At 36.6% G+C, this 13,041-nt stretch overlaps 1 protein-coding gene across 2 annotated transcripts in view; it reads left to right on the top strand.

Moving 5' to 3' along the window:
* Window positions 1–385: 385 nt before the first annotated feature.
* LOC148121531 (uncharacterized) overlaps window positions 386–13,041 on the top strand; it is a 61,525-nt gene continuing 48,869 nt past the window's right edge. Inside the window, exons 1-6 of one of the 2 annotated variants that reach the window (XM_087908590.1) lie at window positions 386–469; window positions 2,866–2,980; window positions 3,132–3,305; window positions 9,288–9,394; window positions 9,842–9,979; window positions 11,918–11,979. In XM_087908590.1, coding sequence (XP_087764716.1) covers window positions 465–469; window positions 2,866–2,980; window positions 3,132–3,305; window positions 9,288–9,394; window positions 9,842–9,979; window positions 11,918–11,979 — 601 coding nt within the window. In that variant the 5' untranslated portion in view covers window positions 386–464. Of the gene's footprint in view, window positions 785–2,865; window positions 2,981–3,131; window positions 3,306–9,287; window positions 9,395–9,841; window positions 9,980–11,917; window positions 11,980–13,041 lie in introns of both variants that reach the window. The other variant, XM_087908589.1, reaches the window with a different exon arrangement.

Raw genomic sequence — 13,041 nt, 5'->3', positions numbered from 1 at the left:
TTGGGAACCTGTTCTTTTTAGATGGATACCTTGCTCAGCCTAAATATAGTAGGGGGGGCTTGGACCTTCCCCAAAGCAATGTGCCTTATTCTCTCTGAGGAGTGGATGGCGGGTGGGGTGAAGGAGTAGATGGAGGGAATGGAAGGAGGGGACGGAGTGAGGGAGGTGGGGAGGAGGAGGGAAAAGGGGGCGAGGAAGAGGTGGAAATTTTTAAGAAATAATAATAATAATGAAAGAAATATGTCAAAAAAATAAACCTAAGGAAGACCACAACACTTATCGCACACGTGCGCAGTGAGCATGATTTGCTCAATGAACCGTCAGTTATGCCTGAGGAGGAACGAGCATGCTTTTGTTTACCAATGTTACTTAGCAACGGCGGTTCCATAACTGAATGCTTCTGTTTGACCGGTCAAACCAGAGCCTAGCAGTTGGGAGAGTCGTGGAGTTTGACTCTGGTTGTTATGCGGTTAGTGCTTAAAAGTTAATTTTGTAAAATTATTTCACGTTGAGTTGACGGGAGGGTGGTCACAGCGATGTTCTCCACTCTGAGGAAGCTCTTTTGCTTTAAGAAGGAGCCAAAAACCCCCTTGGGGTTTTGTGACGGCCCAAGTAGTGAGAGAGAGACCTTGTTCTGCTGCAAGTGCAGAACTAAAGAATACCAAGAGACATATGAGGCAGAGAATGAATTTCACCAAGCAGTGTGCGCAGGAAAACTCGAAGTGGCACTGCGTCTCCTTGCGAAGGAGGGTTTTCAAATAAATGATGAGGACCCAAGGAAACGGTGAGAACATATGGGCTAAAGATGAGGGGTCTGATGAAATCGGGTGATGGGAGAACCCCAGCTTTCCCAGCTCTATGGCCAACAGGAGTGAGGCGAGCTCAGCTATGCTTTCTGTGCTCTCGGCCCCTTGGCACCTGTGCTCACACAGATGTCCATGTCCGGATCTTCTGGAACAGGAGGAATGTAAGACCAAAGCTTCAGCAAGTTTATTGTCAACCCATAATTGCTTCATCAGGCATTTTCTTAAGGAACATTTAATATGGAATTGAATAAAAAAACAAAATATAAAGAAATGGGATTTAATTTCTATATACATAACACAATGTTACATAAACGGTAGAAAGTACAGAACTCAAATAATCTTCCTCATAATTTTTCTTCCACCTAAAATAGCCAAAAAACATTTGATATGTATTTTTGTCAGTTTGCACTAACGTTTATATTCTTTACTGAAGAATAAAAAAATTCAAAATTTGAAAGTTGGCTATATGCTCTCCCTTCCCCTCCTGCTCTCTGATGTTCTTGTTTTTTTCTCACTAATTACCTGGGATCTCACTCTCCCATCTCACTAGATTTTACAGATTTCTCTTAAGTTTTTTCCCTCTTCACTTCATGTTTTCCTGAAGGCTAATTCAGCTTTGTTCTGATCAGTCACTATTTTTCATAATGTGATGATGAGCTCCAAGTTCTCGGAGAGTTACTTCTGACATCTTTGTATATTTCTGATAGAGGTGACTAGAGCTTGCTGAGAATTTCATGATTTACAAATCAACAAACTTTCTTGTTTTCCAGTTTTTGCTTAACTAGGAAGACCACAGTGTCCTAAATCTCCCTTGTGAAATTCATATTAGATAATGACATTAGGCAGAGAAACATTGAATTTCTATATATTCAATGAATTTAACTATTGTCAAACATGAACCATACTTACTTATTTGACTTGAAGCTCCATACTTAGTTCCTTTGACTTGAAGTTTCTTATAAATCAAAGCAAATTTGCTAGGCATTTAGATTTTGCTGTTGATACTTTTCAGTTTTAAGCAATAGTACTTTACATAACCATCTTTAAAACACAATATAAAGACTAGGATGTACATATGTGTATATATATGATATGTATACAGTATAAAGACTGGGAATGTATATAACAAATATAATAAATTGTATTTAATTTATTATAATAAATATATAATATATAAATTATAATAAATATAAATATATATAAATATTTGTATATATATAAAACCACTTTTCACTTAGAATAGATACCATGGATGGCATGATGACTTTATGTACCAAGAATTGCTTCTAAGTGTTGGCAATATTTTTTGTACATTATGAATTGCAAATGACATTTTAATTTTAGGTAAATTAAAATGTGAGTATCACAAAATCTCAATCTTAGTAATGTGCCATATATACAGTCCAGGCTACCTGGACACTGAGGCAGCAGGAGCTTAAATTTAAAGCAGAATATGTCTCAAGTTTTAAAGATTGTCTTAAAATTTGTGAAGTACATACACCATAATATAATTACAAAATAGATATAACACTGACTTGAAATGCATTTATTTGGGTGTTACTGTTAATAACAAATTTCTAAAAGATGTTCAGTTGTTGTCTCAGAATATTTTCTGAATAATTGCAAAGTGTTCTAACTGATGCATCTTAATTTAACAAAAGTGTTCTTCACACTCATTTTATGGAGAAGAAATCACAACACAGTAAGACTGAGAAGTAGTTGTAGTAGAGTCTAGAATAGGATACAAAATCAAAAGGAGTACAACCCAACAGTCATATTCCTTTTCTTCAAATAGTCTCCTCTTGACTACATAGCTCAGTGATGGAACATTTATTGAGGCTGCAATGGTTGTGGGTTTTATTCAAACTGCAATAATAGCTCTGTATAATACATTTTTAATATAGCAAATTATAAGAAAAAATACAAGTTTAGAATGAAGTTAAATATTTGTTTATGGGTCAGTGGACTTAAATGTTACAAGTTATTTATAATTACAAGTGAGATTATGTATGTTGACATAGCGCCCTAGAGTTTTCATTAAAACACCTCATTCTCACAGAACTGCGCTCCACTTTGCCTGCTTTCATGGTCATCTGCATTTGGTTTATTTTCTCCTATTCAATGAATGTGAGATAAACGTCCTGGATGATGAAAACTCCACACCACTAATGAAGGTAGGTCAAAGATTCAATTTCAGTAATTAAGTTGATATAAGCAGTTAGAATGAAAGTAAATTCAATATCTCTTAAATATACATCATGGTGAAGGAGGAAGTTTACATTGATCTCTGAATTTACAATGTTTTCCTTGTTACAACATCCACAGGCTGTGCAGAGCTTGCAGACAGAGATTGTTTCTGTCCTGCTTGATAATGAAGCAGATCCCAATATTAAGGACTGCAATGGACAAACTGCAATACATCTAGCAGTATATGGAGGCAGCCTAGAAATTGCCAGCATTCTTCTTGAATTTGGGGGAAATATTGAAGAAACTACACAGGTAAAGAGTTTTCAAAGTGAATTCCCAAGTATTTGACAACTGTGCTTTCACAATGTCATGTCCAGGGACAGTTTCCATGCTTAGAAGTTCAAGTATTCCTTGACTGATGGTTTGAAGTAACCTGAGTGATGTTCACTTAAATATTGATAATTTGGTATTGTTTATTCCATTTTTAACCCTTTCAGTCATATTTATGCTGCCCATATACTCTTGGGTGTAGATGATCCAGGGGAACTTGTTCAGTCCACTCAGGTCACACCTTTAAATGAAAATGATCACCCCCTCCCAGCAGCTATCAGCTGTCACTAAGACCTCAGCTAAGAGAGGAACTTCATGATAAATTCCTGTTTGCATAATAAAATCTTGTATCACTTGAGCTTCCATAGGTCTTGTGAATACTTTCACAGTGACTATGACGTCATATGAATGTCTACTATCTTGTACCCAGGAAACACTGTTTCTTCTTTGTCATGCAGTTTTCCTGACGCTTACAGACTTTACCCTGATCTTCCAGAGTGACCCCAGAGACCTGAGAGGAGGGTTATAGAAACAAGGAAGGAAGATGTGTGGGTACAGAAGTGGAGTACATTTGAAAAGTAGTTGAGGGAAATGGGCAAACATGTTCCAATAATACTAAATGGAGCTCTCAAAAATGGTTTCACATGGCGGGAGAATTAAATGTTGATTTATTGAAAGAAGTATTAGAGAAATTAGCTTTCTTGTATAAAGCCATGACAAATATTTGTAAAAATATCTAAGGGACTGAAAGTTTTATTTGACTTACAATTCCAGGTTACTTTATATTGCTGGGAAAAGCACAGATGCAGGATCTTGAGAGAGCTATTCACCATTGTCTATCCTCAAGAGAGGGAAAAACGTATGAGCCTAGGCTGCTAGTTTTCTAAGTACTCAACCATCTTCCTAAAACCTTACAGTCATCTTCCCAAACCAGGCTATGGTACCACCCACCAGGTCCTGGGCTCTGTTCATCACTTAGCCATCAAGGTAACTTCCCACAGGCATTTCCATGGATTAAACAGAGGTAGACACTTCTTCAAAAGAAAATCTCTTTCTAGGTCACACTGGTTGCTGTCTCTGGCCATTAAAAATAATCACCATGGTAGTTTTATTACAGTTGGGAAATTATGGTAGTCACTTTTTTCATTAATTTTCAAAAAGGAATGTAGAAGTAGCATAAGTCAGAAAGGATTTGCTCTGGTTCAGAGCATAGAGTCTTTTCTTGGCTGTGAAACACAGCAGCTGGATATAGCTTTACCCATGATATCAAGAACTTGTAACCCTTCCTCTTTATCTCTTCATAGAATGAGAATCAGTAGCCTTTTGAGAAACTCAAAACAGGTGCACCCCAAAACTGCCTACACACCAATATTTCACCCAGCAAGTATCTATATTCACAGGTTGAATAACTATCAAAAACTGTTACTAGTTGTTCGAGGATATAAATGGCTTGAGACTGTGGGTGATATTTCACCTTCAAAGTGCTATCATGACTGCTATCATGGGCTGAATTTGTGCAACTAAAGCATGGAAGATTCCCCTACCAGCGCTTGATTTACACACGTCCCTTGGGAAGCATGCAGCAAAGGCTAACTTTTAATGAATTAACCAAAGGCCCATGGAAAAGCACAGTCCATTCATATGTTGAAGGAAGAGGGCCCCTTTGTTTTGGCTGCCCGGCTAGCTTACACCCAAAATAATCACACAGAAACTGTATTCATTTAAACACTGCCTGATCCATTAGCTCTAGTTTCTTATTGGCTAATTCTTACATCTTAATTTAACCCATTTATATTCATCTGTATATCACCACGAGGCCATGTCTTACCGGGAAAGATTCAACATGTCGGACCTGGCATCTCCATGGCGGCTCTTTGTCTGCCCTTTTTTCCAGCATTCAGTTCTGTCTACGCCTCCTACCTAAGCTCTGCCCTATCAAAAGGCCAAGGAGGTTTCTTTACTCAACCGATGAAAGCAACACATAAAGTGATGATGGAGATTTTGGATGATGGAGTAGGCAAGTAGTTGCTAACTATACACCTTCCCGCAGCATTCATACCCTAAGTTTCTTTCACAAATCCAGTGCATACAAAATCTCCAGGAGAATTTAAAATCCCTGGCTTCATCCTGATTCTAAGTAATCAAATCCTTTCTCTATTGAGCTCCTCTGATGGAATTGTTCCCTGTAGGAGGCACTTTCATGATCCAACATCCAAGTGCTTTCTGTTTACTAACAAACAAGAGCAGTGTTTTCCCACTTCACCTGCTTTGGCTATACAAGTGTTTCAGTGTACTTGACACAGACCCTGGAGACCAGTCCCCAGATCTGCATGAGGGTAGTAAAAAGAAGACCTCAGAGTAGCAAGGGCTTAGAAAAATTCTTGCCTACCTCAAAAGGCCTTTAGGAAAAAACAGGCTCACATGATCTGAAGATTACATTCATTATAACTGTTTCTTGAAAAATTCTGATATATCTGAGTTTGAGGCTTTTACTATTTGAGGAGAAAAGTAACAAAACACACACTTTCCTGGTGGCAATCTTTTCTTTTACTTCAATTTAATCTCTCTTGACAATCTCTCTACACAGTTCTATCTCTTTACATACAGCTACATATTTCTATTTTATGCATACACTACTCCTGCACAGTTAAATATTTCTATATTCAGATACATCTTTTTCACATGACGACACATCTTTCTTTTACACACATTCCTCTTCTACATCTCTTTTTGATATAGGTTTCTTTTTCTTGTTTCCACACAGTTACAAATCTCCCCAGAGCCATAGGTATACATCTCATTTACATAGCTCTCTCACCATACAGCACTTTACACAGTTCCTAGACACAGCTCCACCACATAGCAACAGGTCTTTCACACTACTCTCTCTGTGTCACACTCACTCACTCACTCTCTCACACTCCTCTTTTACACTTCTTTCTCTCCACACTCACCCTCTTCATAACTCTACACACTACTCCTCTACAGTGACGCTGCTCCTCTCCCAGCCAAACTCTGGACAATAGAAATTACATTTTCAGGGCCTGACCCATTCTCATAACACAGGATAAGTCACGTAACTTCTCTTAGGCTGGGAATGTCAATATGTCCATGCCTGGACATGCCATAGCTCAAATGGTAATGGTTCCCAGACAGAAAATGACATTGGAATTCAAGACTTAACAATAACAGTTAGTTATCTGGATTGCGAGTGGTAAGAAGTACATGCAGACTAAAGTTGCTTCAAACTCTGACCTTGAATCAGCAACAAACAACACCTGGGAAAATTACTTCATGTATTTGTCTCTATGGGAAACCAGATATTCGTCTCCACAGGCAACCAGCCTGCTTGGAATTTGTTTGAGAGTCTAAAATTAGCTGTCTATGTAAAAGGCTGTCTTTGTGCCTGAGAATCTTATGTCAGTCTGAGTAATGCAAAATATCCTAGTATTATTATTTCTATTCATCAAAATTTACAGCTTTGGCAGAAATCATATTGCTGTCCATACACAGCTATATTTGTGCCCAAAAGATGGAATATTTTCATGTTAAACACACAATCAGTGGCCAATACCCAAAACTGCTTTTATGGAAGAAATGAAATGGCTCATGAGAGAAATTACAGACAGCCAGTAACCCCATGGCCTCTCCAGGTGTGGCTCCCCAACAGGAAACCACTCATCTGTTGCAGTGATGTGCATTCCATGGCTCTTTTCATCTAATAGTCTTGTTTCTTAGTGCTTTTGATAGAAATTTAGGAATTTTGAAGATCCCTTTTCTCTCTTAACAATTTTTAGTACACCCTCCGATGCTTTGGGAGGTAGTCGTTGGTAAGAATTCTTGGTTTGGTTCCAGTTTTATTCTTTCCAATCCTTTCTACAAATTATTTGCTGTATTAGTAACAAGATCTTACACTTAGGTGCTTGGAAGAAACCAAAAGCAGTGTTAATACCTTATATTGTTTGAGGAATCTCTGGAACTCCCAATAATTCCAAGGAAGTTTTCCCTTTTCTTGCTCTAGGTACTTTGTTAATTGTGGAGTTGTGGAAGGTTTGAAAACCCTTGTGTCAAACTCCATGTAAACTACAGAATATTGTTTTAATTTCACAGATAATGATTATCCTAAAATCACGATAGATAACCAAAATTATTTTTTCAGCTATGGTCTCAGTATATAGCCAAGACTTACATAGAAATCATGAGTCTCTTTAAAAACCTTCATCTTTTTAATGGAACTGCAATTGTGCCTTCATTCTGAATCATCTAACATTTGAAATACTTTTACATTATTGTTCCATTTTAATTTAAAGTTGTTTTCTAAGAAAAATACAAATCAGGAATAAAGCAATGCCTTGCTTATTTCTAAAACCTCAATTACATTGATCTCTATGCACTAGCTATAGTACAGTATAGTCAGTAGCATGGGTTTAGATGCAATGCTGATTAAAATTTGGCAAGTACAGAATATAACAGAAATCTACAACTGTAGAAAAAGCAGAAAGCAAAGCCCCATGGGTGCCTGACCATAAGAGGTTCATCTAGAATATAACATCCAAAGTTAAGTTTCAGGTGCCATTAAGAAAGAAGGCTCTACATAACTCTCAGATCTAGTGGCCAGGATGATTTTGCAATTTAGTGCCTTCTGATATGAAACAAATATTGCATCTATGAAATCTCAGTAATATGCGAGTTTAAACAAGATCTGCACAATGAAAACACCAGTTGACATGCAAACACTAATGGGGGAAACTTCAAAACTCTACTTCTAAGTCTATTCTTTGTCTATTATCAATGAGGGATGAAAGAAGTCAGTTTTCTTCAGGGTTAAATTCTAAACTCCCCAGTAAGTTATCCAACCATAAGGACCAGCCATACACACACACACACACACATACTCAAACACACACACATGAAAACACACAGAGAGAGAGACAGATGGGAGAGGCAAAGAAACAAAGAGAAACAGGTACTTATAGAAATATACAGGTAGATTAGCAAAAAAAATTTGTTCATTGACATGTATGTGTGTTACAGTAATGAAGATGTTCTGAATTTGAGAGGGAATTGGGTCACATGGAATAGTTGAAAGAGTGAGGGGTTAGATTATGTCTTATCTAGGAAATTAATCCAACAAATAATTTAAATAAAAATATTTAGTAAATGATGTATTTGATTTTCTAAATGCTAAGACGGTTTTCTACCGTCTTAAAAGGAGAGAGTCCATTTCAAGTAAATAGTCAAACTTTGTTTGAGGTCTTGCCATTTTAAGTTTGTTACATTGGTAACCTGTTCTGATCAAGAGGCTGACATTGTTACTCTGGTCCCTTCTTCAGTGCAGAATCAAGAGAGCTTCCTCTGTGTCCTCAGCAAATTCCATGCCATTACAATGCTCTGAGATTTACGTCTCTTCAACAACTTCTGCCATTGCTAATCTTTGCCCCACAGAAGATTTGACAAAAACTCCTTCAGAAACAAGTTTTGAAATACTGGACAATTCCATTTTTATGATAATTCTGAATCAAATTTTTCTGTTGGGAAATGGTACATCTGCCGCATAAGTGTCTGGAAATGTAGGAGAACTTCTGAATTAGAGAAAAATGTTTTCCTCATTTATGCTACTAAGGTTTGAAATCTTTGCTACTGTGTGTTGGTTTAGGTCTCTTCAGATCAATTCTCTGGGGACATTGATATGACCCCAAAATACCATGATAAATTCCATGACAAAAACCAAAACTTCATGGGTTTCACATGAGCTTTGGAATGGGCTGGAGGACATGTGACATCTGTAGGCAGGGCTGGAGTATTCCGATCTTGAGTAACATGAGAATGTGCATAAAACTGAGGAGGAAAAGACGATTGCTATCAAGTCTGTGGTAAACATTATGTTCCCAGGGTTATGTACATGATTTTTAGTTCAGATATGGAATATGAAATATTGTGAATGATGAGTTGATATCATTACAGGATGGGCTTACCCCTCTGATGCTAGCACTCCAAGAAAGGAAACTCCTCATTGCAGAATTCCTAATCACACACGGGGCAAATATTCATGTACGTGATGGTCATCAAAGGTACTGTATTTTGAATTTTTAAAACACTATCTGTGTTTTAAAATAGTCTAGAATAGTAAAAATCATTGTCTTCAAAAGTGTTATAAGAATATACCAGAAAATGTCAACAAAAAATCAGTTGCTTATCTGAATTAGACTAAGAAAGGAAATGACATTCGTCATATAAATCCTTCTATTTTTCTGAGAAATGGTCTCCACACAGTTATTCACCACAAACAACTTAAAATAGGAATCCTGCTGTATAAATTACCAGAAGGGGGCCAACAAACTTTCATGCTTATTTTCTCCTTTTAGCTTTGGAAATACTTTATGAATCTTAACTCTGTGCTTTCATGGTGCTTAAATATACTTAGTTAATGGTCGGTTATACACATGAAGGTCTTATAGAGATTTGGTAAAATATATAAAGTCACTGTTTAAATAATTTAATCATCTTTGTCATTCTAGAACAACACTCATGTATGGAGTTAAGTGGGATTGTCAAGACATTGTTGAGCTTTTATTGAAGAGAGGTGTTGACCACACCTTAAGGGATGAATACAGATGGAGTGCAATGCAGTATGCTGTTGTGGGGAAACGCAAAGTGTAAGTAAGAAAGTTAAAGTGCTAATTGAAGCTATATGTAGGCATGAAATATATACCAATGTCATATTTTAACCAGGTGTGAGTTCATTATTTTAATACTTTTGGAATGGAAGCATTTTAGTCAACTCGACTTCCCATGGGACGGGCAAAGGGATGGATTGATCAGAAAAAGCAATGGATGCAGGAGACTATCTCAAGGCTGATCTGTGATGGTGATCATAGTGCCCAATAACCCAACATGGTCCCTCAGTACAAGAAAGTAAAAACTCCTACATATATCAGTTGGGTGTGGCAGACATGAGGAAAACTTAGAAAGCACCTATTCATGGGAATTAGGTGATTATGCCTGTGCTTCAGTATGTTGTTTATGAAACTTCACTATCAGGTTTCACCTACTGATTATGATCTCTGTGTCTCTATCATAATAATCATGGAGCCGTGAGAACTGTGTAGTCCTCATGCTTATGTGTTTGTAAATTCAGGCTTTCTCCTAATATAACATAGTGTGCTCTGGCAGGTGGGATTCTTAAGATTCCCCAAAGCCATTGCTAGTTATCTGAACCTTGTCATGTATCCAAAACATTCCAGTATCTCCAGCATGGTACTTTGGAGAAGTCTTTCTTTGAAGCCATCAAACAGGTTTATGGATATACTAATTATCACACGAGTTCAAACACTTGCAGAAGAAGACAGAGTCTTTCTCTCTCTTTTTAGTACTCTGTATGCAAGGGCGCCCTCACATCAGCCTCTATCCACAATCTGTGTGTGTGACAGAGCTCTAGCTCCCTCCTTAGGGAATGTGAAAGAGAGTGATTGGTTCCAAGTGCTTCTTCCCTATCAAGGAACATTTTAAAACCCTTGAGTTTGTACCTCAAGAGTTCAGGATATACCACAACTCTTCCTCAGAAGATAGACACTGAGTACAACTCTCTGAATCTAAATTGTATTAACTCTATTTAATAACTAAATCTCATCACAGCTCATGAGTATACTTAATGCATTTATTAAAGATTATTTTTTATTCTCTTCTGTATATAATTTGTGAAAATGTGATTTGAATGAGCTTGTACTCAACATAGCATTAAATCATTTTATGCCTTCCTTTCCTAAGTATGTCATTTAAGGAAATGTTTGCTTTTATGCATTTTTCATAAGTATAATTAGATCATTTCCCCACCTCCCCGTCTTCCTTCCTGCACTCCCCATGCTCAAGCATCTTTCAGGTTCCCTTAAATCTCAAATTGATAAAATTGATAGTCTCTTTTTCCCATGTTCTGTAAGCATGGAGATTCAGGATCATTATGACAAAACTCAACTCCGTGTTTCTCTTCTTGGCTAAAGGAAGACCAGCAAAAGACCTGCATCTTGGACTTCATTAGTCTTCTCACGTTGGGTCTACTTTTTAGTTCATTAATACCAATTTCTGAATTCAGCAGCATTTGATAATAGGGCCATTCATGAATTATATAATGGTTATCATTTAGGATTCTAATGAGTTCAAGATTGAGAAGTAAATAGAATACTACTTTACTAGTTCCATGTATGTTTTTATTTGGTGAAATTTTCATAGTTACCTGGTAAACTAAAGTAGTAAAATCCTGAGTTTTGGAAGCCCAAGTTGAAGCATAAGTAAACACTGTCCCTGAACAAGCCGACTTAGGACTTTTTCCAATATCAGGGTACTTTTCAGCCTTTCGAGATAATCTAGATAGTTTGAACTATAATGCTCTTGACTCAACACCATTTCACTTTGTACTTTCCCTCAAGAATGTGAAACTTTATAGAAACCTTTTAGAACTCAAATATTTGAAGTATATGTCCAAATGAACTGACACAATCGCTCATAATTTATAAAATATTCTTGAGTATTCACTATTGTGATTAATAGCTTCCTATCCATATTTACCTTTTTTCTACACCCATTTCTGTATGTGGCAGAAAGAGGCTGATTTTCAACCATGTGGACTCACTCCTCTCAAGGACACACAACACCTTCATAGGTAAGTATTCTTGTAGTTTTCTTCTCTGCAGTCATTTCTTAGATTAAAAGTGTTGGATTCAGAATTTTTGATTCTCTGTAAATTTTTAATTTACAGAATTTAATTTAGAGAATTTTTAATTCTCTGTAAATTTTGGGCATTGTTTGTATATGCCCAATAGTGGTTTAATTGGACCTTGAGGTAGATCTTTAAACAGCTTCCTGAATAACAGCCATATAGTTTTCCATAATGGCTCTATATAAATTTATATTTCCAGCACCAGTGGATGAGTGATCCCCTTACCCTATATCTTCAAAGAGCAGATTTTATTTATCAAATGCATTTTAATTATGATATAATTATTTCATGGTCTCCTTTCCTTTCTTCTTTCCAGCTATTCCTAGGCATTTTTAAAAACCAGTGTCTATTGAAGTCTGAATTATTTAGGAAATAGTTATATGAAAATGTGTTTTATAATACATTTATCAGTTTTGCACTGGAATTATATACTCCTGTGTAGAAATATTTTTAAATTACCATTTTTTGATGAGAAGCCTGCCTCTATCCAACACCAGCACATTTTAGTATACATTATACATTTTTATTATAAAAATATTAACATATTTCATCCTTTCCAATTCGAATCCCCTTGATCCCCTTATGTTGTCTTATTGCTATTGCTAGAACTTCAAGCACTATATTGAAGAGGTATGGAGAGAGTGGACAGCCTTGTCGTGTTCCTGATTTTAGTGGAAAGGCTTTGAGTTTCTCTCCATTCAATTTGATGTTAGCTGTCGGCTTGCTGTATATTGCTTTTATTATATTTAGGTATGATCCTTGTATCCCCAGTCTCTCCAACACCTTTATCATAAATGGGTGTTGAATTTTGTCAAACGCTTTTTCATCATCCAATGAAATGATCATATGGTTTTTTTCTTTCAGTTTATTTATATGATGGATTACATTGATAGATTTGCGTATGTTGAACCATCCCTGCATCTCTGGGATGAAGCCTACTTGATCATAATGGATAATTTTTCTAATGTGTTCTTGGATTCGGTTTGCCAGTATTTTATTGAGAAT

The sequence above is a fragment of the Myodes glareolus genome, chromosome 7 (assembly GCF_982192425.1).
Source record: "Myodes glareolus chromosome 7, mMyoGla1.1, whole genome shotgun sequence".
In the NCBI taxonomy this organism is placed as follows: domain Eukaryota; kingdom Metazoa; phylum Chordata; class Mammalia; order Rodentia; family Cricetidae; genus Myodes; species Myodes glareolus.
The sequence above is the reverse complement of the archived record's forward strand: the minus strand, read 5'-3'. Positions and strand labels throughout refer to the sequence as shown.